Source organism: Crocodylus porosus, unplaced genomic scaffold (assembly GCF_001723895.1).
Source record: "Crocodylus porosus isolate Cpor-Errol unplaced genomic scaffold, CroPor_comp1, whole genome shotgun sequence".
In the NCBI taxonomy this organism is placed as follows: domain Eukaryota; kingdom Metazoa; phylum Chordata; order Crocodylia; family Crocodylidae; genus Crocodylus; species Crocodylus porosus.
In genome coordinates this window covers 17954060-17980456 of record NW_017728886.1, presented here as the reverse complement: position 1 = coordinate 17980456, position 26397 = coordinate 17954060, and the positions used below count along the sequence as shown (strand labels likewise).

Here is a 26397-nt window from a genome sequence, read left to right as displayed (position 1 = left end):
AAACAGAACGCATGCACTGCAGATCCCTGATAATCCAAGTGGAGCTGCATTTCTTCTACCGTTCTTCCAAGAACTATGCTTTCTCCTGGAAGTGATATTGCAGTTACTTATTGCTGTTATGGCATGCACCCAATAACAAGGAGATTTACTTGGACAGGAGGACTTACTGCTGCGTGCAAGTATCATCAATAGTTCCAGGTCATTTGCCCAAGCCTTGGGCTCCACAGGGGAGCCAGACGTGCAAAGCAGTAATTTTTTGTGTGTCCCTTTTTGTTTCTGATTCTTGTACTAATGAATCTGTCAGAATGAGAGTGGTTTGTGGGATAGTCTAATACTGTTGTGTTTACAAGTTCTGAAGTTACCTTTACAATACTATTTCACAGCCTACTTATCACCGTGCCCCATGGGATGGTATCTGGACCCAGCTAACATTGCTTTGACCTTGTCATCACTGCCTTGTCATCAGCATACTTTGTCATCACTGCCTAAATTATCCCAGTATCAAAGTTTGGAAGAAATACTTGAACTAAAACATGTATTTGATTTGTTGCACACAATCTTAAGCTTACCACTGTTAAAATGTTATCTATTACTTGACATTTTAAACCCAGCTTCAGAAAATACTCTCTTATATCAATAATATATTAAAATTAATTATGTTCTTAGTCATAATCTCCTATCCAGTATATTAGCAGATGTGTGCTTTCTGATTGGCTCAGTTATTGGATAATTCAGTCACTGATTATAAAAGTAAGAATGACCAAATATTGCCCTGAGAATGAGTCACGGATGAAGTAATTCACAGAATCATAGAAACTTAGAGCTGAAAAGGACCTCAGGAGTTCATCTTGTCCAGCCTTCAGCTCAAAGCAGGACCATCCCCAACTAGATCATTATAGCCAGGGCTTTGTCAAGCCAGGCCTCAAAAACCTTCAAGGATAGAGATTCCACCATTTCTCTAGGTAACCCGTTCCAGTAGTTCACCACCATCCTAGCGAGACAGTTTTTTCCCAATATCCAACCTAAACCTCTCTTGCTGCAACTTGAGGCCATTGCTCCTTGTTCTGTCATCTGCCACCACTGAGAACAACCCAGCTCCATCCTCTTTGTAATCCCCACTTGTTAAAGGCTGCTCTCAGTCTTCTCTTCTGCAGTGCCCTCAGCCTCTCCTCAGAAGTCATGTGCCCCAGCTCCCTAACATTTCCATTGCTCTCCACTAGATTTTCTCCAACTTGTCCACATCCTTTCTATAGTGGGGGGCCCAAGACTGGATACATTACTTCAGATGTGGCCTCGCCAGTGCAAAATAAAGGGGGATAATTACTTCTGGCTACGCTCCTACTAATGCAGCCCAGTATACTTCTAGCCTTCTTGGCAACAAGGGCACATTGTGGGCTCATATTCAGCTTATTGTCCACTGTAACCCCCAGGTCCTTTTCTGCAGAGCTGCTGCCCAACCAGTCAGCCCCCAGCCTGTCCTGGTGCATGAGATTGTTCCATCCTAAGTGCAGGACTTTGCACGTGTCCTTGTTGAACCTCCTGAGATTTCTTATGTGCATTTTGAGCACAGGGCATTTACTGCGTATTAATTGATCAAATTTTTTTAGGGTCCTCTGAGCCCCAAAAATCCTGTCTGCATCCCATCTGCATCAGATGGTTATTGAAGCTGAAGCTGTAAACTAGATGGGCATGAACTCAAGAAAAGAGCAATGTATTGTCCCCTTGTAAAGCTACTTGCTTTGGCATTTTCAATAAAATAACTTTATAAATGATACATTTATTGATATGTACTATCAATTATTGTTTCTTTACAAGCCTTTAGAAACACTTTTAAGAAGCACTGTGCATGTTTCCATGTTGTGCTAATGTATATGCAGGATAGTTACTGGACAAGTTGGATGAAAACTAAAAGGTTTTTAGGGAACATCTACTTTTATATTGAATAGCAAGAATGTTAATCACCTGTGTTAATCACCTCTAATGTTCTTGTCATGCAATTGTAATATAATGTTAGATGGTGTCTAGAATGTGTATTCATCTTGGATAATTATTTTGCATTTATTTGGCCTATACATGCATTTTAGGACAGTGGAAATACAGTACTTTCAACTTGTTTACAGATTGAATTTCTATATAAAAAGTATAAGCAAATCTTTCTATTACAAAACTCAGAAGAGGGTAAAACTTTAAGGTAATGAGCAAGTTGCAAGTGTAGTTGCGGGAAATGTACTATATTTTTGAATAGTGGTGTCAAACTGATTTATCCAGAATACTTGCCATTTTAAAAGGGCTGATACAGTCTTCATCAATCTGATTTTGTTTTTTCATTTAAAGGAAATAGTATAAGGTTCTATCTATTTTTGTATCTTGAAGACTGCTGGTGATCATTAATTTTATTGAGTAGAAACATTGTTAAACACTAATTGAGTTTGTCTACCTACTCTAGTGCTGCTAAAAAAATGGAAAAAATCCATTGACGCAACCTGGAATAAATTGCAAATCTGTAGGTAACACAGAGTCAAACTTTAGAACATCTGAAAATAAGCTGCGGAAGCATGCTGAGTTACCAAGCTGTGAAAAAGGGAGATTAGTTTTCTGGAATTGTTCAGCAACGTCATGAGTCAGATCAAATCATGTTTGCTTTCTGGAAGGCAAGAACGTTTTTGTGGATGAATTGAAATAGCTCAGTCTAAAAATAGTAATCAAGCAAGTGTCCACGCACAATGTAACACTCATGTTTCTTTAAATTCTATTGCATTCTTCCGGATTTATTTCACCATCATACCTTGATTGAAAAATGTTGATGCACCAGTACATTCTTTTTGGAAACTAAAACTGTCGGAATCAGAACGCTGAGATTATAAAACTGGTTTACATTGCCAATTTTATGTGCTGGAACTTAACATGTTGTGATTTTCTTCTATTTTGATTATTGAAGACATAATCTATCAGAAGTGTATATGTTTAGGTTTGTTTCTAACTGGAGTTGGCCACAAACTTCAATCTAGCTTAAATATAAAAGGAGGAAGGGGCAACAGCCTGATAATGTCACACGCTGTATTTCTTTGCTTATATTCTTTAGATGTCTAAAAGCTCAGAAATGTTAGGCACTGACAGCTGAGGTGGGACACAATTTTCTGGGCAGCTTATGAATGTATTAATTTTAAGACAAGCAAGGAATTTTGTGAGTGAAAATTTTATTGGAGCAGCTGCATAGCTAGGATTGACATAAAAGCTCGCCGTTAAGAATTTTTCAGGAGTTGTATAAGAAAACACAAGTGGTATCTCTCCTCTGCTTCCCCAGCCCTCTTCTCCCCTTCATATCTAGAGAGATGTGATTAAACCTGTTAACTTATTTTTCACAGAAAATCATTCTGCCCCTCCAGATGTTACCACCTACACCTCAGAGCACTCAATACAAGTAGAAAGGCCACAAGGATCCACAGCACGGGTGGCACCAAAGTATGGCAATGCTGAACTTATGGAAACTGGTGATGGTATGTCACAAATAATTGTTTTTCTCTTAAATATTGTGACTTCCTCCTCTTGAGTGGTCTATTGTACACACTTGCTCCTTGTTTTCTTTGGCCACACAGCAGGTATAGTATTTTTATAAGTCCTAAAATCAACTGGTACATGTGAAATCAAGATAGAGAAAAGATTCTTTATCAGTAGAGCTGATTCCTTTAGAAATCGCTTGCAAACTTCAGCAAAATAAAGTTGAAAATTCCTCTGGGGTATGGACAGATGAAAAAAATCATACTAAATTGAATGGATGAATGAAACAAGGCTAAGCGACTATGGTTTAGCTCCTGCTTGCTGCAGGTAGGAGTGGACACAAGAAACAAATACTGTGAATTGGCACAAGAAGTCCCTGGACACACATCTGTAAGTCTGTCTATACCCTAGAATTGACTTTTACTATGCATGCAGAAGAAAAGCTACTACTCCATTTTCAAATGGCCTAATATAGGCTATACCAAGAGGGTGCATCTTAAAGTTACTTTTGTGCAAAAAATTTGTTTTGAGTAGTGTTTTGAAAAACAGTTATTTGTAAAACCTTCCTTATTGCTCCATTTCCTAAAATGGATTAAACATGATTCTGGCAAAGGGGGGGATTTTGAAACCAAGTGTATTATGTACATGCTTAACAGCTTCAACTATGAAAAGCACAATTCGTATTATACAGTAAAAATATTGGAGCCAGCCCTTGAGAAGGGGCAGGAAGGTGACCCATTGGCAATGCTATGGGAGGCTAGATCAGGAGCCACCTATGTTGCAGAGGTGAGATGCTCGGTCTAGAACAAGAAAAGGGGAAGGTACTTGTTGGGATCATATTATACAAGTGCCCAGTGGCCTTTACTTGGAACTGTATTTTGCTGTTACTTTTGCAGTTAAGCACCTTTACCTATTGGCCAATGAAATTCACTGTGAGGATCACAGTGTTAGTTAATATGAAGTAGCATGAGAAAAGCATGGGCCAGTTCAACCTAAAATAAATAGGAAGTTGAAAAACATCTGTGGCCTGGTTTTCTTGCTGACTGGATCCCTAGTTGCAGCTCCAGTGAGGTGAAAGCTATTTAATTAGGCGGTGTTGATCTAGCCAGTAGATGAGAGAGCAGCCCATGGCTTGAGTTCTGTTTTTCTGCTAGCCATCACCAGAGCCATCTAGAAGATTTCTGAAGTTTGTTTCTAGGAAACATGTACTTACTGTGCTTCTTTTCCCAAATCTGCATGTTATTTCCCTCTAACTTAAAACAAATTGACTCTGACATTGTGTATGTGCTTTGTTTTTTGTTTTTAAATTTAAAGCAGACTTTGCTTGTTCCTTTTGATGCATGAATCTGTACGTCTTCATGTTGAATACTTTAATGCTGAGTCAGTATATAGCATGAAACTGTAGTTGTGGTGGCATTGCAGAATGGCTAGAAATAGATATCACCAAGCGGATCAGCTCTGACGGGATGTGTCCCAACACAGCTGATCCACTTGATTGCGTGAAATGCATGTTGTGGGATAATGGGTGATGTAGTTCCCTCTTAAAGAAACATCCCTAGGGAGAGTCCCCAGGGCACGTCTGTAAGCTGGGAAAGCCAGGCAAGCAGTCCTGGGGCTTGAGAGGTGCTATCTTGAAGGGGAATTCCTGGGCATGCAGGATTGGGCCCTTCAAGCCTTAGGAGCAACTGCCTGGGGCAGCTAAAGAGCATGGGCAGCTCGGGGTAGCCCTTGCTCTTGTACCTTAAAGCAAACAGATGTCTACCGCTAAATAGTGGCAGAAATTGTTACCACCTATGTCGTGGCACCAAATTTTAGGTATTTGTGATGCAATATGGGGCATGGATGCCTGTTTGCTTGGCCTTTGTGCCACCATAAAAATTGCTATGGTGGCACAAGGGCAATGTCTCTTTCCACTCTTGTAGTCTTTTTTTTTTTTTTTTTTCTTATCCCCTTCCCCCTTACCATGTGGTGGCATGCAGCTTAGCAGCCTACTGATATCTCCATTGATCCCTGTTCTGCAGGAGTACCAGTGAGCAGCAGAGTGTCAGCAAAGATTCAACAGCTGGTCAATACCCTAAAACGGCCTAAACGACCACCATTACGAGAGTTCTTTGTAGATGACTTTGAGGAATTGTTAGAAGGTAAAATGACTGTTTTTCAAAAGGTTTGGGAACCTTTCTCACCCACTGTAAAATGTTTCTTCATTTGTCTTCCACCATTTTGCTTTGTAAGAGTGAAGTAAACCCTTGGTGGTGGTGACCACAGATTCTGTTTATGATGAACTTGAAAATAGTGCAGTGAAATCAAAGATCCACATTGTTTGCCCTGCATGTAGAATAGAGTGGTTAGAGTTCACTCTTCCTTTGTGCATCAGGAAAGGTAGAGGAAAAGCCTATGCCCTAAAAACACTTACTGTGTATAACATCATTTCCTTTCATACAGCTGGATCAATGTGAAAGACCCAGTTATGAAGGAAGTAGAGTAAGACTGGAAGAATATATTAAATATTGGTCAATAAAGTACTGAAAATACTACCTAGAAGTCAATGAATATATAGTTTTATTTAAAGATTTACAATGCTGACTATCTTTATGCTTTGAATATAAAGATTTGCAAGTTACATTGATTTAATAAAAATTATAGCAAAACATTGTAATAGAGTGTAACTTTAATTGGTATATTTTTGATGAGTTATTTCCATTTTCTAATAATTCTGTGGTTCACTTGATTACTACATTTTCTCAAAGAAAAAACAAGTTTTCCATCTTGCATCTTTACCTTGTTGATTTTTCAATAGATACAGTTTTTGTCTTTCTCGAAGAGTAACTTTGCATAAAGTAGAATGAATAAGTAATTCCTTTTTCTATTATTAGTATAGTAAGTGTAAGGCTAAGCACATGCATTCCTGAGATATTTATTAATTGCTGAAGGAAGGAAAGTTAAGAGGAAATTATCTTACTATACTTCTCCGTAAGTTATTCACATAGGTGCAGTGCTGATATACAAAATTGACCATTGTGTCCTTCATACCTTTTAACATTTTACTGTGTTCAAATTATTTTACAAAAGTAAGGTATTTTCTTGGTTCTGCAGTTATAAACAACAGTAGAGAATTTTATCTGGTAACTCTATATCTTTTCATAATCATAAGTTCAACAGCCAGATCCAAATCAACCAAAGCCAGAGGGAGCTCAGATGTTGGCTATGCGTGGGGAACAATTGGGTGTAGTTACAAATTGGCCGCCCTCTCTAGAAGCAGCGTTGCAGCGATGGGGGACCATTTCACCAAAAGCTCCTTGCCTAACCACTATGGACACAAATGGGAAACCACTGTACATTCTCACTTACGGTGAGTAACCTGTTAAACTTCTTTAGCGGGAGGTTATGATGTTAAAAACTAATATTATTTGTGTTGCATTTTTGGCTGTAGCAAAATATTTGGGCTGCTGTTTGTCTTGAGTGCTTATTGTGTGGGAAGGACAACTTTCTGAATATATGAAAGACTACAGTGTAACCTGTTTGTGGGAGGGGGGAGACTCAGTTGATGCCAGCAAGGACTGTTAGATTATAAAATAAACCCACATTTATATGGATGTGCTTATGTTCTCGAGTTGTAAGTCAAAAGTGAATACACTATCCTTACATAATGTACTAGATTTTACAGAAAGACGACCATCAGGTCTGTTTGGTAGATCAACTCTACCAACTTCCTCAAAAACACAATATAAGAATGCATCTTTCTAATTGGAATTAGCTGAAATGTTAGTAATGATAATCTGAATGACTCTTCCTAGCATGCCTCTGAATACGAGCTTGCATGTCATGATGTAGACTTCCAGCATCTATTGCACTGTGAATTATAATTATAACCGGAGATACAACTGCCAATCTGTTGCAATAGCAAAAAGCCCAAAAATGTTTCACATAAGGACATCTCTTCAACAGTTCCCATTTTAGTTTCTAATTATGAAATGTTCTGGTTCTGGTGCTACACAAAGCAATGGTTGCAGGTGCTTTATACTTTAAAACACACAAAAAATAATCTACATTTTGTTGTATTTCATTTAATATGGAATAACCATAGTTTAGCATTCCTGGTCTCTAGCTCCCTGGCTTGGCAAGCTGTTGGACATGCTTGCCGTAAATAAGGAGAAAGGCTAGTAGAAGTATAAGAACCTTTAGGAATTAAAGTTCAGATGCTGTCTGTGCCAATCCAGCTGAAAGATGAGCCTGCCTACACTGAACACCCATATAAAGAGAACAAAAATAACTGAGCTTGAGAGGCAAACCTATGATTCACTGCTGCTCCAGATCTTCTTTGAGTAGGTTTATTTGCAACTGAGAAAAATATCCAAAAATATGTGGAATAAAATAGAACCCTGTTGTTTTCTACTGAAAGCACCTTCATACCCAGTTTAATTTACTCATTGTGAACCCAGCTATTGCTGGATGTGGGCACCGCCTCCCCCCCCAGCCCTGCAGCTCCCCCACCCCCTTCCCCCTGCACTCTACTGGGCAAGCGACTGCACTCTCAGACCAGTGGAATTGGACCAGGAAGCAGCCCATTGACTGGGTGCCCTGGAGAAAACTGAAGCAAAAGTCCCAGATTGGCCTGGACCCTCCCACACATGCCTGGCTCCTGACTCAGAAGCTGGGCACGTGTAGCCAGGTTCCCACCAATTCAGGACTTTTGCTTTAATTCTCTCCAGTTGCTGGGATACCAGGGCACCCTCTGAAATCTAGGACTGTCCTAGCCAATCCAGGACATATGATCACCCACACCCGAGAAGTCTAAGCAAACGGGTATTTTTATATGAAAAAGAGAAGGAGGAAGAGAGAGCAGGGCATTTTACTAAATAAATTAACCTGCTTCTTTAATCAGTCCCCAGTACTGCAATGCACCAAAGTTCTTTTGCAATTATTTCTATTTTAGGGTAAGATTATTTCAAAGAAATTTTCCTAAACCTCCCAAAATTCATTTCCTGTACTTCTGAATGCTAGCATGACACTGTCTACAAAATTCTTAGGCCTTCTCTGCCATTCAGTTCCAGGAAATAGTCTTGGATTTTTAAACAGACACATAGTTAGAATCAAGTAAGTCTCATGCACCATTGTGCTATATCAGTTCAGCCATGTAGGATTGACCATGGTTTGGTGAGGACACTCCAGTATTTCACTCCAGTATTTCATAGGCTGGTCCCAGCAGGCTCGTTAACATCCCAGGATGGAGTTCAGAGGGAAGGCAGAGCAGCATGGTGCACCAGGCAGGCAGGCAGGATGTGCCACTTGTGGGCAGGGTGGTACCTGCTCCAGTCATCTCACTTGGCTCCTGCCTTGCCCTCACCACTTCCGTAGGTGACTCTTCGACAAACCCTTGTTCTCCTTACATTTAAGCCCTTAACCTGCATTTTCTTTTTACCTGTTGTCGGGGAGTAAAGGCCCCAAGGTCACGGTGGGCCGGGTGGTTCAAGAACGAAACAGGCGGGATTAGCAGCGAGGAGTTCTGAGCGGTACAGGACATGTGCGGTTTCAAAACAAGATGATTTATTACGTACGCTTCTGGAGCGTAGGCAGAGACACTTGCTTTGGTTCCAGTTACAAAACAAACGAACAACGAAGGGGTCTGTTGGCCCACGGGGTTCCCAAGTGAGCCCTTACTTTCTACCCCAAAGGATAGGTGCGGCTGCCCACTCATTAGTCCCAGGGCTGGTCAACAGCTCATTAACGGGATACGAACAACAGAACTGTAACTCAGTGAACGGTGTGATGCCAGTCCAAGATGGACAAATGGATGATTGGTGCCGAGGTCGATGAAGAACAATGCCGAGGTCAGTGCTGGGTATGGTGAAACGAAGCCGTAGTCGAGGTGAGTCGAGTTGATCAGAATCATGGTCAGGATCGGTGCCTAAATCAGTTTGGTAGCTGGAAGATCAGTATGGGTACGAGTCAAATAAGTCGTGAAAAAACAAGAACAAAGGGGAATCGAATAGCCAAGTCACAAAGAGGAGGAGACCGGTGGGCCTGAAGCCCTCCAGAAGAGCAGTCCCTGCAACCACAGCCTCTGCCCCCTGGATCGATCTCTCCCTGTCTCACAGTCCCTGCCAAGGCAGCCTCTGCTTACAGGTCGAGCACAGTCTCCCCTCACACACCCACCACCACACTGACAGAGAGAACCCCAAGGTGGGGGCTCACAAGCCCTTTATAGCAACCAAGTGGCCAATCAGGTTGCTTGCTCTGAAGAATTTTCTAGTTCTGTGAAGTCATGCTCTTAGCCAAACTGAGCATGCCTCTGATTAGATTCTGTATATGACTGAGCATGCGCGTAGTGGAAAAGCAGGTCACGCTTGATTGACAAGCCAACAGGTCACCCAGGGGGCACATGCTGGGCCCCGCTGTGGAATTTTCCATAGGCCTTGCCTGCTTGTCTGCGCATGATCAAACTTAACTCTTGTGTTGCCAGCATACATTCAAAATTTGGTCCAGACACCTATTTAATCTCACAGTTCTTACCTGCTTGGGGCATCCTACAGAATTGATGCTTCTTTGGTTAATTAAGCTTTCAGAAGCTATTAGACTTTAGTCTTTCCCTGTCCTCACTCAGTCCTTGTTTTTTTTGTTTAGGCATTCTCCACATCTAGGCTATTCTCAAGAATCACCCCCTGCAAACCCTTACATTTGAAGTGTGTTTTGTTTTAATTCCCTCCTTTATTTTCAGTTTAGTAACGAGGTGCCTAGAATGTAGCATTGTGTTGTAGCCACCAGTTGCTATCCCCGATCTTACCCAGTCCTACCACTCCCCCTACTACCTCCATAAAACACATCTGTTTCACAGTACTTAACATTGTTACAATATATTTTATTTTAGATGTTCAGGGGGTGCAGCTTTAGCACTGTGCTACTATGGTGACAAAGTTACCTTTAGAATCATGATATATTTAACATGGTTTAAGTGGTAGCTGCTGTAGATAAGGATTCACCCATACCAAACTTATCAGCTCCATATTATAAAAATGTATTTTTTCATAGATATCCTGAAATTAGCTTTGCTCACGCCTTGCACCTTGTATTTCAATGCAATCTCTCATTAAACTTGTAATCCACTTGAGCCTTTAGGTCTCATTACTGCTTTCAATGCTGTGTCTTCCACTGAATGTTCAGGGTGTTTCCCCCCTTGATGTACTCTTGAATAATAGTTTGCATTTTTTTTAAATGTTAATCTCTTGTGTCCTGCCCATATTGCTAATGCAATTTGTATCATTTCTCAGGTCTCATAGTTTTTCACACCTCCCAATTTAATAATTTGTATTTAATATGCTGCTTGCCCTTTTTTCCAAACTGTTGAAAACTTAATCCCTGTGTGTTAAATGGAAATGCTTTGTATATTTTAAATACCTTGTGCCTCAAGGCTTGTAGATGGAAAAAGCATCTCTTAGATAAAATTTTTCACAGTCCCACTTCTGGCATGAATGAAGCCACAAAATTTATCCAAATGGTGGACTCTGGAATGTGAGAGGGGGAGAAGGATCTGAGGGAGCCTGGACTCCAACCGAAAACCTAAGATCAATTTTAGGCCCAGGGAATAGTTACTTCCTCATACAAAATTTGGTCAGGAATCACAGTCCAGATTTGGTATGTTCAGAATGAATACTGATGTGCCTAATACAGGTGTGTTCATTTAGGAGAAAAGCAGCCTAGTAGCACGTAATGTATGTATAATATGTATGCTTTTGAAGCCAGTTTTCTTACCTGTAAAATCAAAATCGCAACAAAGAAAAGGAAAAATGGCTTAATGAAAAGTGTACAGAGATAGAAAAGCAAGAGGATAAACATATTACATCAATGTATAGGAATATCAAAGACATCACAGGCAAAGGAGGATGTACTGGTAGGGGATGTATAAAAGCCAAGAGTGGTGATGTCATTATGGAATGAAATCAAATATTGAAAAGATGGACAGAGTGTATTGAAGAGTTATTCCATGACAGTCCAAAAGAAAACCCATCTATTAAGAAGAACATGGCCATTTTGAAAAATCTTCAGTCAGAAGTATGAACAGTTATCAACCGAATGAAAAACAATAAAGCTACAGGACCAGATGGTATTGCAATAGAACAAATAACATGGTTGGAAGAGTTTGTTAGAGAAGAGTTAACAACTGTTATCAATGAGTTTTATGAAAGTGGAGAAATACCTGAGGACATCAGTAAATTGATCTTTATTGTACTCCCCAAAAAACTTGGAGACATTGAATGTGAACTCCATCAAACCATTAGTTTAATAAACCATGTAATAAAGATCCTATTAAAGGTGCTGCTGATGAGAGCTAGAAGTAGAATAAGACGGGAGATTGCAAAAAGTTCAGTGTGGCTTTGTTGAAGAGGGAAGTACAAGAAATGATATCTCCATGGTGCAGATGCTTTTGGAAAGGGCAATAGAAAGGAGAAAAGACCTTTTCTTGTGTTTTATTGATCATACAAAAGCTTTTAATAGAGTCAAGCATGAAGATGAAAATGCTGGAAGAACTGGATATTGATGGTAAGGACTTGAAAATTTTAAGAAACTCTATTGGGACCAAACTGCAGCAGTGAAGACAGAAAATGAACTAAGCGATTTCATCCAGATTGAGAGGTGTGAGGCAAGGTTGTGTTTTTTTCACCTGAATTGTTCAACAAGTGCAGTGAGAAAATACTGAGGGAGATTGAGGATTTACCAGGGCTGATCATTGGCAGACAGAATTTGAACAACTTGCGTTATGCTGATGACAGTCTTAATAGCTGATTCAGAAGAGAAGCTGGAAGAAATTTTAGATAAAATTGTTAGTAAAAGTGAGAAGAAGGGTCTAAGTATCAACGGTAGAAAAACAGAATGTATGGTCATTACAAAGAAGATCATTCCTGCATGCAACATCAAAGTGGAAATGGAACAGATGAAGAAGGTCAATAAATTTAGCTACTTGGGAAGCTGGATAACATTAGATGATAAATGTGACCATGAAATAAAACGGAAACTAGGGCTGGCGATAGACGAATATCTGAAAATGAAAAAGATATTAACAAATAGTAAAATTTGTATGGGAAAGAAGTTCAGAATTTTGGATTGCTATGTTATATCAGTCCTTGTGCATGCATACGAATGCTGGACAATATATCCAAGAAAGGAAAAGAGAATGTGGCTCTTAAGGCACATCTTGAATGTATGTTGAACAAGTCACACTTCGAATGAAAATATTTTGTTAAGAGCATGCTGCAGGAGGAAGCTGCTGATTTAATATCAGAAAGAGATAGTCGGAGTTTCTTGGACACATTATGAGGAAAGAGGAAATTGAAAGTCTGGTTGTAACTGGAAAGATTGAAGGAAAGGGAGATTGTGAAAGACAGAGGTTGACTTATGTCAAGAGCCTATCTAAATGGATGAATGTATTCACACTGCAAATTCTGTATGCCTCAAAGAGAAGAGCTCTGTGGAAAACCACAGTCACTGACGTCCTGCTTGGACATGGTATTTAGAGAGAGAGAAACTGAAAATAATAAGAATGATCAAAATGGGTAGGAAAGAAGCAAAACTAATTTGGGGATAAGTAAGTTTTAATTTTGAGTTTAAAAACACACATACACGCACACAAAAACAGTGCCAGTTGTGCTGATTGCTACATGTATATTTAGGCAGCCTAATACTTTTCCATTGTAATTTTTTTTTTTTTTGCGTCTTGTTTTTGAGCTCCGGTTTTTACTAATTGCAGAAGGGTTTTTAAACTTGTTGATAGGGAAATGCCTGTTCTTTGTCAGTTCAGGGGTTGCTTAGAGAAGATTTGCTCAGGAAAATGATCTCAGCATGCCAGAATAACCAGATATAAGCATCTTAAAGCTGAAGTCATGCTACTGTTAAGCACAGAGCCCATGCCTTCCCAATGAGGGCACCTTAGAAGCCAGAAACTTTCCAGTTCCAGGGGAGAAGAGAGAACCAGGCCTGACTTCTGCCTCCAGCCATCACCCTGGCTAGAATTACTGGAACAACTAGCTGCTATGTCGGGTAATTCATGGTGGCACAGTGGCAGTGATCTGTGCTGTAATGCTGATGGTTTGATGTAGATAATGCATCAGTTTGGGGGTTGTTACACTTCTGCAGTACTTTCTGCCCTTTTTCCATTGATAAAAAACCCCCCAGAAAAATACTTACCACAAAAAAGGCTATTAAAAGGACATGATTTAGGTTCTGAAATCATGCACTCAGAAGTAATGCTGGATTTAATGGTTGTTCATGCCATTTAATTGTGCCCTCCTGTGTGCATACACACAGCTCTGTAATTATATGGTCACGCAATGAGTTTTTTTCCCACAAGACACCTGTTTCATTCAACACACTGGATGGATGTGAAATAATTGGGTTTGTAGTTAATAAAGCAGCAGAACTGCAGCAGTCTCTTAGCAAATGTGGAAAGTGTGTGTTTGCCTGAAGAAAGTCACTGAAAATGTTACCAGCCCCAGGTTGAATAAATGCTGAGTTATTGAGAAAACCTAAGAAATGTCCAATTGTGATACTGAAAGAATGTCTGATAAATGTATTTGCAGTTAACTTTGGCAGTCTCAGAATTGCTGTACACGAAGATTGGTAAGAGCCCACTGGTTTGCTTTTGCTGAGTTAGTGCTGTGTGGTTATGAGAAGCATACTGTATATAATAAGGAAATTGATTGTGGTTTGTTTTGCCTCTAAGTACCTCTCTTTCTGATGCAAGCTTGTCTTTCATAACCTTCTTTACATTCAACACAAACAGACATTTCCATGAGAGGCTGGGGATGGGTGGAGCAGAGCCTAAGGGATTTTCTTCAGAGCCATAGGCAATGTATATTTTTGTCAATTCATCCCTTTTGACATGATTTTCAGACCTTGCATTTTCCTTTACCCTATGAATATGTTGCTTAGGTGGATGAAATGGAGTATTAACTCACTCTGGGTTTCTTAAATCTTTGTTGGATGAACACTGAAATGTTAGCTGGACCCCCTGTATCTGTTGTCAATGTATTTTTAAATAGAAAAGGCCAATTAAAGATGAAGCTTAAAATATGTGGCTGCCACATAACTAAATCAAACCTCCTGCAGCACTGGCATGCTGCTGTTAGCAAGGTGTAAACAGTGTCTGTCACAGCTTTATTTGCTGCTGCTAGAAAGTGCGATAATTTTTTTCTCTTCTCATCTTAACCAGCTATCCACGTATGACATGTTTGTTGGTGGTGAGTAGATTCCAGAGACTTGGCCACCATACTGTGCCCTTGCGAATACCTCGTGTGTACTGGGGACACAGAACTTCAGTTTGCAGTTGTTTAAAGAGCCTGTGAATGGGAATTGGCCCCGCGCCATAACCTGAATTCTGGAACTTGAAAATCTGGCAAAAGTGCTCAGACCTGGATTAAAAACTAGTGAAGAAAGTGGCTGACAATGAAGATGAAGACTTTTAGTAAATGGTTAAGAAATAGTAATAAGAAACAAGTTAGACACTGATAGATTTGAAGATCAGCTGATTACCTATCCACTTGTAAATTTGGGGTCATCTCTAGATAGTACTTACAATTTCTATGGCAAAAGAGCAAGATTGTTTTGTAGCAATGTAAAAGGTCTGCCACATGAATGGATTTGTTTTAAAATCCTTTTAGAAAATACTGTTTAGAAAACTGAGAGGACAGTAGGTGCTCTCTAATAGTATCTATTTCCTTTTCGGTGATGGTAGATGACTGGTATAAAATTTAGGATGGAACTAAATGAGTTTGCTTTATCAGACACTTAAAAGAACTCGGAGAAACATACTGATCATGTAAGAGTGGCTAGATAGGAAGATGAATGGAAAATGTGAAAGTCAGTGAGTAGATGTAGGGAGGGGAACACTGCTCCTTCCAGGACGAGTCTACACAAGATGTTTACTGTGGAACTGACTAATTAGCTCTGCAGTAAATGTCTCAGCATCTACATGTGCGGCCCTGTTAGGGTGCAGGAAACTAATAAACTCCACAGCAGGGTAGTACTTGTATTTACAGAGTACTTGTATCGTGCAGAGTTTTTGCTCAGCGGTGCAGTTGTAGACACTGACCTGGCAGGCGGGTGCATGAGGCTGCTTCAGTGTAGGGGCTGCCTGCCAGCTAGCCCCACACTGAAGCACCCCAATGTTTCAGCTAGCCCCTCCGCAGCATGTTGAGCCAGGTCATGGCAGCCCTGGGCTGACCCCATGGGCCCCCTGCCAGCTGGGGCTGCTCCGACGCAGCTCAGTGCGTGTGGTCTGGACACATATATGAATGGTGTGTCCAGGAGCTTTTCAGGAACAATAAACTCTTTAGTTTATTGCTGTGCATTAATGAGACATGCCCCCAGGTAGTAAAAATGTCCTGCATCTCCTGAAGTATAAAGAAAGATCAGACTCTGAAAGATTACACTGTATCAAGGATGATCTTATTCATCAAGAACAAATGGAGAGCTTTATTTTTGCCCAAATGCAAAGAAATGCATTAATTGTGGGGGGGAGATATGGAAGCACTACTACTCTGATGGCAATGTTCCTGCCCTGAGAAGGGGGTTGGCATAGATGGGCTCTTGGTCCCTCGCAGCCCTGTTTTTCTACGATTCAACTGGGGCTACTACATCAGACTCGACCTCTGCTTTTCCTGGGTGTCAGGAGATTAGCAAACATGGGATCACAGATTGTTAAAGGAAATCTGTCACCCAGTGTAAACATGCAGTAGTGCAATCAGTCCTGAAGAAACCATCACTTGAAGCCCTTGCAGCTGAGCTGCCCTCTTTAAGCAAGCTGATTAGGAAGGTGGGTGACAGTGGGTGTAGCCAAACAAGCCTGGACCCTGGTGTAACTACAAGCATAGCCAAAGACAAAGTAGTAGATCTCCAGCTGGTGTAAATTGTCATAGTTCTGTTGAAGCCAGCACAGCTATGACAGTTTGTCAGCTACAAATCAACTATTGGCCTTCAACACCATTTTCTGGCATAAAGAACATCTGGTTTCCACCTCTTCTCTGCAAAGAACTGTATTGGTGATGTAGATTAAATTGGCTGCATTTGTGGAAGAGATTTCAACAACTGTCCTTTCTTACCAACTTGTAATCTCTTATGTTTGAGAGACAAGAATAACACTGCCAGGCAAAAGTGAGGAAGGACGTGCTACAGAGATTTCCCGCTGGAAAAAATTGAGGACTCTTGTCAGTCTGGTGTTGGGGACTTTTGTATACCTCACTGCTCTTGGCAGGCCAGATTGCTGAGATGGAACAAATGGAGTAATGTCTCTTTATTTACAAACCGAATGGATACTAGCCCTAAAGTCTGTAGTTTTGCCCTAAATCTCTGAAGATCAGAGGGGTGGGGGGAGATGCCTGAAATTCCCGTGCCTTTTTAGAAGAGATTATACAGTATACTTAAGTGCCTAAAATGGAAATTAGAAAAGGCTACGCATTTACCCCAGGTTGGGGCAGACAATGTTTATTAATTACAGGAGCAACCTGCATTAAGTTTTCCATACCTCATTAAGACTCACTCATTTGTTTCTCAGAACTCCTTATGCCTCTGATAGCAGCCAGGAAATTGCAGGACTGCTCGGTTCAGGCCTCCATTAATAGCCAGATCGAGGTCTTAGTTTCTCTAATTGTGCACTTAAATGGAGGATGAGTGGGTTACAAAGAAAAGAATAGTACTGAAAGATGCTATGTACTTAAGCAGGTTATGCACCTAACCAGTTTGCAGATAATCAGTTAGTTAGATTATAAACAGTAAGTAACCATTTCAGACTGGCAGTGTATCATGCAGTTAGGTAAATTATGCACTTTCTGACATGCATATGGGGGGATACCCTTTGTGTGCAGTTTTGGTTATGAATAACCTTTCAACATACAGAATTCTGAAAATAGTGCCCATGGGCTGTCACTCTCTGTGGGTATCCCGCACATATGAATAATGTGTAAACACGAACATAAAACTTGATAATCAGCTGGGAATTAATCTACACATTGAATAAATGCTGTGGACCTTTAAGTTATCAAGTGCAGAGTTGTCTTACATGTCATTGCCATCAAACAAAAGATAAACCTCATTCTGTCGGGGCTGGAAAGGTTTTGTGTAAAAATGGTTCTTTGCATTTCTGAACTTTTGCCAGACTCTTGATTTCCCTTCTTCAACACTCTGCACCTCTCTTCTATGTCCTTTAAGGTTTATGACCCTTTGAGTCATTAATCTTGGGAACCTTTGAGAGACCAAAACTGATGTTTACTACTTTCTTCTTCACTTCTACCAAGGTTTGATCAGACTTGCTCGCCAAATTATAATTATTGGTCATTATACAAATAGTTCTGACAGGAATGCCTTTTTAAGTTAAGGGCATCCTTTAAAACACAAGCAACTGGCTAGAACCTATTTCTGTTTAGTGGCAATACTTGCATTTGCAAGAAAACCCTTCAGGCACATTAATATATCCCTATTCAGTTCCCAGTGGAGCAAAAATTAACTAATTTTGTTTAATACTAAACACTCAGGCACTTCAGTATCTAAATACTGCAGTAATTTTAATTAAATCAAGGACCTTGGAAAACATGGTTTGATTCAAGCCAGAAGCAGATACGGAAGCAGTTACAACAGTGCTTTGCTACTTTACAGTAACAAGCAGTAGTGACCCTTCCAGTTTTCTTGAACAGGGAAAATATCCAGACTTCTTGTAGCTTTTTATTTCATCAGCTTTTGCACTTAAAAATAATAATGTAGTACTCCTACTTTGGGATGTGGAACATTTGGCATAGCTAGCATGTATTTGTTAAGAGTACAGTATCACTTGTGTGAACTATGGAGCTTGCCGACTCATAGAGCTAGTCTGTTGTCAGAGCCACTGATAGTTTAAATTATTAGTGGGCGTGAATTAAACATGTCTTACTGTGAGACTAAATATTACTTAACAGCGAACTGCAAAGCTTTTGGTTAATATTTTTGTAAGGGGTTCTTTTTAAAGATCCCAGATAATATAGTATACAAATTGTCTTTAAAATGCATTGGCTTTTTTTTAAGAATGGACTTTTCTCTCTAAGTATTATTTATTTCATTATGGTACTGCCTGAGAACCAAGTAAGGACAGGGCCTATCATGCTAACTGTTATACAAACACAAGTAATGAAGTCCCTGACCCAGCAAGTTTATAGAAGCTATTTGGACAAAACTGCCAAGAGGTTGGGGAAAAAGAGCCAGTATGCAAACCATCATTGTGTTTGTCAGTGTTAGGTTGGTGCTACTGTTTTTCTTCAGATGGGGTTTTGTTGGGAAGGATCAACTAACTAGAAATAGAAGCCAGGGAGCCAGGATGGGACATAGAGTAAGGGAAAGGAAAAGAATGGAGAAGGGAGCTTGGAGGGCAAGAGAAATGAGGCCGAAGGGAGGAGGCTGTGTGGATTGGAAAAACAAGTCATTCAGCACAAGGAAGAGCATATAAAGGGTTGAAACATTAGAAAGCAACCTGATGACATCATCAGTTTTTGAGGGTCCCTACTGCTTCTGTGTGCCCATGCTGACTGGAGTTTCTGTCTGTCTGTCTTTCCTTTATGGGACAAGGAGGGTTGGTGGTGGGAAGGGAGGTGGCTGGCTCCTTACTGGAATACGGCACCCATGGTTTGGGTGTGGGACACATGGCATATGGGGCCCAATAATATCCTTAACTAGAGCAACCCCGATACAATTCTGCCAGGGATGTAATTCAAGATTGTGATGTCTGCCCTGTAGTGGTAATGATGCTACAGCCTTCTGTGACAGCATGGCTTCGGGATATCCCGGCCACTTAGGACAGTTAGCTGCTGTAGGCAGTAGCAGAGACATTGGAGTTCAGATCCTGGCAAGTAAATAAAGGTAAAAATGACTTGAAATTTAAACAAATATAAACTTGAGTTTCTTCATTTTATAATAATATTTCATGCTTAAGAGGAATGTTAATGAAGAAAAAGCCCCAGAGCTATGTTTAATTGTATGTGCAGATTTATTCATTGGCTCTGCTGGTACAGCAACATGTGTAAGACAAAAGAGGACCCTAAATGCTCTTGCCAGTAATCACTTTCAGTACACAGATGCATTTTTCCTTTAAAACCTTGCTTGTGTAATTTCAGACATCATTTTAATTTTACAAATTATTTGTTAATAGGCAAACTTTGGACCAGGAGTATGAAGGTTGCTTACAATATACTGCATAAATTAGGCACAAAACAAGAACCAATGGTGCGACCTGGAGACAGGGTAAGTGTTGGAATGGTTTATAAAAAGCCAGTATATGTGTTCAGGCAATATGATGCATGTTATAAAGTGATAAAATCAAATGTGGAAAAAATGTGCTTCTTAATCACAAAAGAGATAGTCAAGTAACAACAGTTTGTGTATATCATAAGTTATCTGTTGTAGCACTTTCTGAATAGTAACTCCAATTTGGTGCTCTATCAGCAATAAGCTTTTTCATGAAAAAAGGTTTGTTTTTGAGGGGGGGGGGGCTTTGACAAAAATCCCAAAACAAGCAGTCTGTTCCAGAGGCTTGTGTCTATAAAGAGCCCGAGGGACAATAAACAATATTTTCATGTGTGTAAAACTGTTGGATAATGACATGGTAGCTGGTGAAATGGTGGAAACAAGAAAAGCATTGTGAAGTGAAGAAAACCAAACTGAGTGTCCTGTGCAGCTTGTTAAAAGAAAAGATGCTGAAAGCACGTGCCAGATTAGGGTCCACTGCTATGTGATTAGGGTTGGAATAAATGATTGCAGTTGGGTGGATTAAAATCCACATGAAGCAGGGTTACTGAGGCAACATTGTACTTTAAAACGAAAATACAAATGGTCTCCAGCTCTCCACTTCCAAGCTCACCTACTGACCTCCTCAGTATCCTTCCTGTTCTCTGCTTTACTGCCAGAGCTGTGTTGTCACAGTGAAGCGACTGACTGTGGTTCCCTGGAGTTTGTTGGTCTTTCTCCATTCTCTACCAGAATGTGTCTTTGCAGATGAATGCAAGCTTCCAAAGGCCACATTAGACATCCTTGTAATTCCTGATCAGACGGATAAATACAAGCTAGTTTCTTGCAATAGCATTCGGAGTTTTGTTTGGGGACTTAGATCGCCGTGTCCAGGGTCTGGTGCTACCATTCACTTAATCACTTTAGCCCACTGAGAAGCAACCATCCCTAGTAAACATTAGGGGTATGCGAAGCGGGCCCTATTCGTTGATTTGGATCACTGTTCCTCAGGAGATTCAGCCAAATCCGAAGATTCAATGCTGATTCAGAGAATCAGCGATTTGGCCATAGACACCGCTGTAAATGTTTTTTCTACATGTCTTAAGGTAGCAGGCGTGGCTTGTGAACGCTGACCTGGAAGGACAGATGGAGCGACCCACAGGAGTACGGAGGGGCCCTCCACATGCTCAACGGTGAACCTTGAAGGGAACTGGAAGTACTTCCAGTCCAGTTCAACAGTGGGGCATGCAAAGGGGCCCTTCCTCCTGTGCCACCTCCCTCCCCTCCCCGGCTTGGTGATTGGCCACGGGGGGGGGAACCCGGGTGCCCCCCCAGACCCAGGAGACCCAAAAGTGCTTGTGGTCCGGTTCCAGGTCTGCTGCCAAGCACGCTGGGGAGCCCCCCACACTCCTGTGGGATGATCCATGCACCTCAGCATCTCAGCATTCACGAGCCACTTGGTACCTAGAGGTACGTAGAAAAAACATTTAAAGCTGTGTCTATGTCTGAATCTCCAAATCTTTCTGAATGTCTCCAAATCAATTTGGAGGGTTCCGATTTGATACGGAGCGATTAAAGGGTACTCTGATTTGATTCAGATTCAGAGATTTGGCCACCAAATTGGGCCTAATCTCCACCAAATTGAATCAGGGACCAAAGTTTTGCACAGCCATAGTAAACATCCCCATCTCCTCTGTTCCCAACTGTCAGACATTTCCTAGTCTGGATGAGAGAATGACAGTTGCAGAGAAGCATATTTAATGGCTAAAATGGCTGTTGATCTAAGCTGGCATGGACAGGTTGAGAAGAGATCAGGGTAGACTTTTAAACATGGCTGTTCTCCTAATGCAGATAACTGAGTGTCTGCCCTGTGTAATGTGAGTGTGTTAATACAAGCCCTACTGCCCCTTTGGGTTTTGACAGACAACTGCTTTGTAGCTATAGGAAGATACAGAAGTTGGAACTGGAAGCTCTGCATTCCTGTAACTTTACTCATTCAAGTGTATCCTCAAACAAGAAAAGTGCATCCACTGTCCATAAAGCCTCCCATAACTGACCTTTGCAAAACTTAGTCGCTGATCTCAAATTTATTGCTGTTGAACCATAAGCAAAAAATGTATGCATATATGTACATGGTATTTTCTGCAGGGTGGGGATTTAAATATATGCTTCCCAAAAGAAAAAGGATTTAAACAAAAAAAAAGACTAGAAGCACCATGTTTCCTATGCTTCTTTCAGAAATAAATCATAAAAAATTAAACTAAGAAGTCTCTTGATGTTTAATTTAAATCACTTCCCACGGTGGCATTTAGCCAAGAGAATTCTGAAAAATCTCTGTTACTTGATTTACAACTATATGCTTAAGGAACAGCAGGAGGGACACTGTGCACTCATGTATAAACCTACAAAGAAACCTGCGAATAAAAGGCTGCATCTATATATCATATGTTGACCGACCATCTTTGTATCAGTTTACTGCACAGTGACCCTTGACATTTCCTAACACTACAGAAGAATTTGTGGGTGATTCAGACTGAGAACTGAATGTTTAGCAAGAGTGAGACAAGTACAGACTTCCCATCATTTGAACAAATTGCAGTTCTAAAATAAGTCTGTCTAGATTACAGTGAAGTAAGATGTTTATAGCTAAATAGTGAAAGCATATGCTTTGCATTGTATAAATACCTTGCTTTGCATCTTTGTGTATCAGAAACATGATAATTTAAAGCCACTCCATGTTGAAGATGAGGTACTATTATACTCCTGATGTTTGAGCATTTGTTGTGTTTACTTTTCCCTTTGCAATGACATAAAAGCCTTCTGACCTCTTTGAAAAAAAGCTCTTTTCCAAATAATACAAATCATACAACAACAGATGAGAGTGTGTTTATAGCACTAAATTAAATACAGGTGGATACTTGTAATCTTTTCTAAATGAAAGTGAAGTATTTCCATATGGTAATTATATAGAAAACTTGGAAAGGCCTTGTCTCCTTTAGATGACTCTTTTAACTATAGTCTCTTGTCTTCCTTATTAACAAAGTTCTGCTACCTCGCTTCTCAGTTTCTTTTGTTTGAGCCCACAGATAACTGCCGAGCGTGTGTGTGCGCTTGCACATACATGTGTATTTCTAGGTTAGTTACAGTGAAGCAACGTTTGCCTGAAATACTCATTACAGAGTTGACCCTCCATCACACTTACCCGCTGTTTGTGTTCAGTGGAAATTAAACAGAGATCTGTCAGATACCTACTACTTATCCAAATGTTTGGTTTGTTATTACACATAATACACATATATTTTGTTTTTCTCCTGCCTTATTCTTTATTTTTGGTACAGTTCCTTTAGTGTAGAGAGGCCTTAGAGAGGCCTCACTTCCCATTGGATCTTAGTGTGAGTTACACACCAAACTCCCTTAAGCTCTTTGACAAAATTTACAGCCAGAATCTACTCTGCCTTCATTATTAGCTTCCTGGGCGCTGATGTACTCCCAGGGTTTGTACCCAACTTCACCTGAATAAATCAACATCTTCAGTGACTTCATTAAACCATTTAAGGGACTAAAGTAGCATCCTCCCTTCCACCCCTTTGTCATCATGTTGTCTCTCTAGATTGTAACTTCTTCAGGACGGAGACTCATTTTAGAAGCTGTAAAAAGACTTTTATAAAAGCACTCCAATTTCTCTAAAATTAAAGCGTTGTGCTAGATGGCTTATGAAATAAGACCAATGGAAACTGATCCAGTAACTTTCATCCAAAGTCCTAAAGGTCCTCTTTATTTTTCACTGAAGTTATTGCTACAATCCTCAGCTGGCAGTGCACAAGAATTTCCAAGTGAAATTAGTTAGTCTGTTTTAGTAGTTCAAGCTGGGAAACACAAAAAAGGTAGGGTTAGGAAGGAAAGAAAAGTAGTGCAGCCAATCAATAGGAAAAATCACTTAAGAAATGGTAAGATTACACATTTCCTTAACCTGTCCTTAGCTACTCTCTAAAGTAGTCTCAAATTAAACAGTAGCTTTTCTTAGAGACTTTCTAGGTATGTGAATTTAATAACTCATTATTTCTCAGTTTAGCTACAAATCAGTTTTAATCATTTCAGTTGTGCTACATTTGGTTTAGGTATTACATACCTTTTAAAAGCTGTCTCTTACTTTGGCATAAAAATAAACAAGAAACATGTGAAGTTACACAAAGCAGAGCAGTTTAATAGCAGAGACCTTTTGGTCCTGGTTGGACATCCTTGGTTGCTTCCCTGCTTCTTTGTCTGAAGATGCTCAACAGCTTGAAATTCTGAAAAGTCCATCTCACTGAGGTCATAGAAATCCTGAAAACACTTGAAATGTAAAGTTAGCAGAGCCTTTGAACCTAAGGGAGGTTGAAATAGTAGTCATCATTACAATGGCTGAGATGTGTGGCTCTGGTAGGTATCAGAATATCACAAATTAAACTCAGTAAAGAATTCAGTGAATTTTAATATGCTCTAACCCACTGAGTCTTCACTAATATGTATGTGCATTTGTAGCATCTTACTTAGCCCTGTAACTAAGTTACCAGCAGTATTTCTCAATTGTTCAGGTCATGAAAGTAATGAAAAACACCTCCGAGTAAACTGAAACAGACATGTAGGTAGACCTTAATTACTTAGTTAGAAGTTAACATGGAGGCTACATCAGTGTCCTTACTCTTGCAAAAAGAACTGTGAGATCCATAATAATTCTACCGAACTTGAGACGCAGCTGCCAATTTCATGGGCATATCCAGGGCTGGTCACCATTTTCACAGACTAAGCACAATGGGGCCCTGCCATGCTTGTGGGTGAGGTGCCCTGGCAGTCCCACTCTTTCCCACAGATTGCCACATGGCTCAGAACCTCAGTTTAATCGGGGTAATTAAGCTACAGTTTCGGACCATCCACAAGCAGCAGGCTCCGTGTTTTTGGAGGGCTTGCTGCAAACAAAAGGGAAAAAAACCGTAATGGCAAGCAGAGAACAGGCCAGAAAGCCATGCAGTCTTAGGGGAAGGTAGAGGAGGGAGAGGGGCACGACAGGGCTGTTGACAACAGGAGGTGTGGAGGCAGGTTCTATGCTTCCTGCTGCTCCCTCTTTCCCCCTCTACCCTCCCACCTGTCCTCCCCACTCCTCCTTCCCCTGTGCTGCAAGACTGCAGGGCTTTCCAGTCTTTTCTCTGCTTCCTGGAAAGGTGTTTTGGGTTTTTTTGTTTTTGTTTTTGTTTTTTGGCAGCAAACCTGCCAAAAATGTGGAGCCTACTTTTTTTGCAGTACCCACCCAAAATTACAGTTTCTGCAAAAGTCACACAGTTGCAATTTCTGTAGGTCCCTAGTAATAATACATTGGATTGTCTATTAGATAGCTCATTCTCACCTTTTCCCCCCCCCCACCAATGGATGAAATGCCGTTGCCTGCAGATGGACATAGTGATATGCTGGACAGCTCTTCAGTAGATCTCAGAAGAAAGAGGGCTACCTAGGAAGCACACAAATGGTTCTCTAAAGCAATTGAGCCTGCCTCGGAGTTTTGCCCAGCTAAGTCAGGATCTAAATCTGCTTGGTTCACAGAATCTGGAAGAAGGATAGGAAGCTTCTCGCCTTGAGCGGCAGGACTGTTTCTGAAGAGAACTGATGAAGATGTTCCTGTTGTACTTCAACAGTTATGCAGGAGCCACTCATTGTTACAGGCTGAATGAGCCTACAAGCAGTTGAATTTATGGAATCTGACAGGCAGGCAAAGCACACTGCAGAGTGCTTGACATAATGCATAATGGTGCAGTATGTCAGGTTAATCCAAATGGTCATAAACCCATTTTATTTTTAGTAACTTTAAAAATTGATACAATTAGGTTGCCAACGTTTCTGTCTACAATTTCATTAATCACATTGACTTCAAAATTAAACATCAGTCAAGCCATCAATAAACCAAAGGAGAGAAGAAATCCACCATCATTTTGAAAAGCAACAATGTCTTAAAGTTACATAAACACACTTCCCAAGGGGAAAAGCCCAAAAAAGAAGCATCTATGAGAACAAACTCCTCTGAATCCTTATTCCTTTCCCTCAAATATGCAGATGGTCCTCTGCTAATAAAGAAACCTTATGCAACAAAGTTGTCTAGTTCACAACACTTCTCTGAATATTAATATACCTCTGCAAAAGGGAAGCTCTGCTTTTATTGTTCCTGAAATATGTAATAACATTTACATTGTAGAAAATGTTTAATGGCTCTCTCTTTGTTTCAGGTAGCACTCGTATTTCCTAACAATGATCCTGCTGCTTTCATGGTAGCATTTTATGGCTGCCTGTTGGCGGAGGTTGTCCCTGTCCCTATTGAAGTGCCACTTACTAGAAAGGTAGGAAACTAAATCTCTTCTCTGTACTTCATCATAACATTTATGTTAGAGTGAATCACTACTGAACATAGCTATCAAGTAAATGCCTTGTTGTAAGTGGTTCTGTATTTGATGACCAAAAAAATAGTACTGTGCTATAAATTGTTATATATATAACTTTTCCATTTTAGTAAGGGAGCATTTCACTGTTTTTCATTTGCTTATTTTTAATTGCAGACAATATAAGCCTTGTCTACACTAGGAAAATATAGCAAAATATCAATTCCTCCAATGTTAGGGTGTGCAGCCTTCTGCCAGGATTGCTGTA

General features: G+C 40.3%; 1 protein-coding gene across 1 annotated transcript in view; it reads left to right on the top strand.

Moving 5' to 3' along the window:
• DIP2C (disco interacting protein 2 homolog C) overlaps positions 1-26397 on the top strand; it is a 209614-nt gene that overhangs the window by 57194 nt on the left and 126023 nt on the right. Inside the window, exons 6-10 of the mRNA XM_019530709.1 lie at positions 3366-3497; positions 5520-5639; positions 6650-6847; positions 19655-19746; positions 25980-26090. Of these exons, the coding sequence (XP_019386254.1) occupies positions 3366-3497; positions 5520-5639; positions 6650-6847; positions 19655-19746; positions 25980-26090 (653 nt within the window). The remainder of the gene's footprint in view (positions 1-3365; positions 3498-5519; positions 5640-6649; positions 6848-19654; positions 19747-25979; positions 26091-26397) is intronic.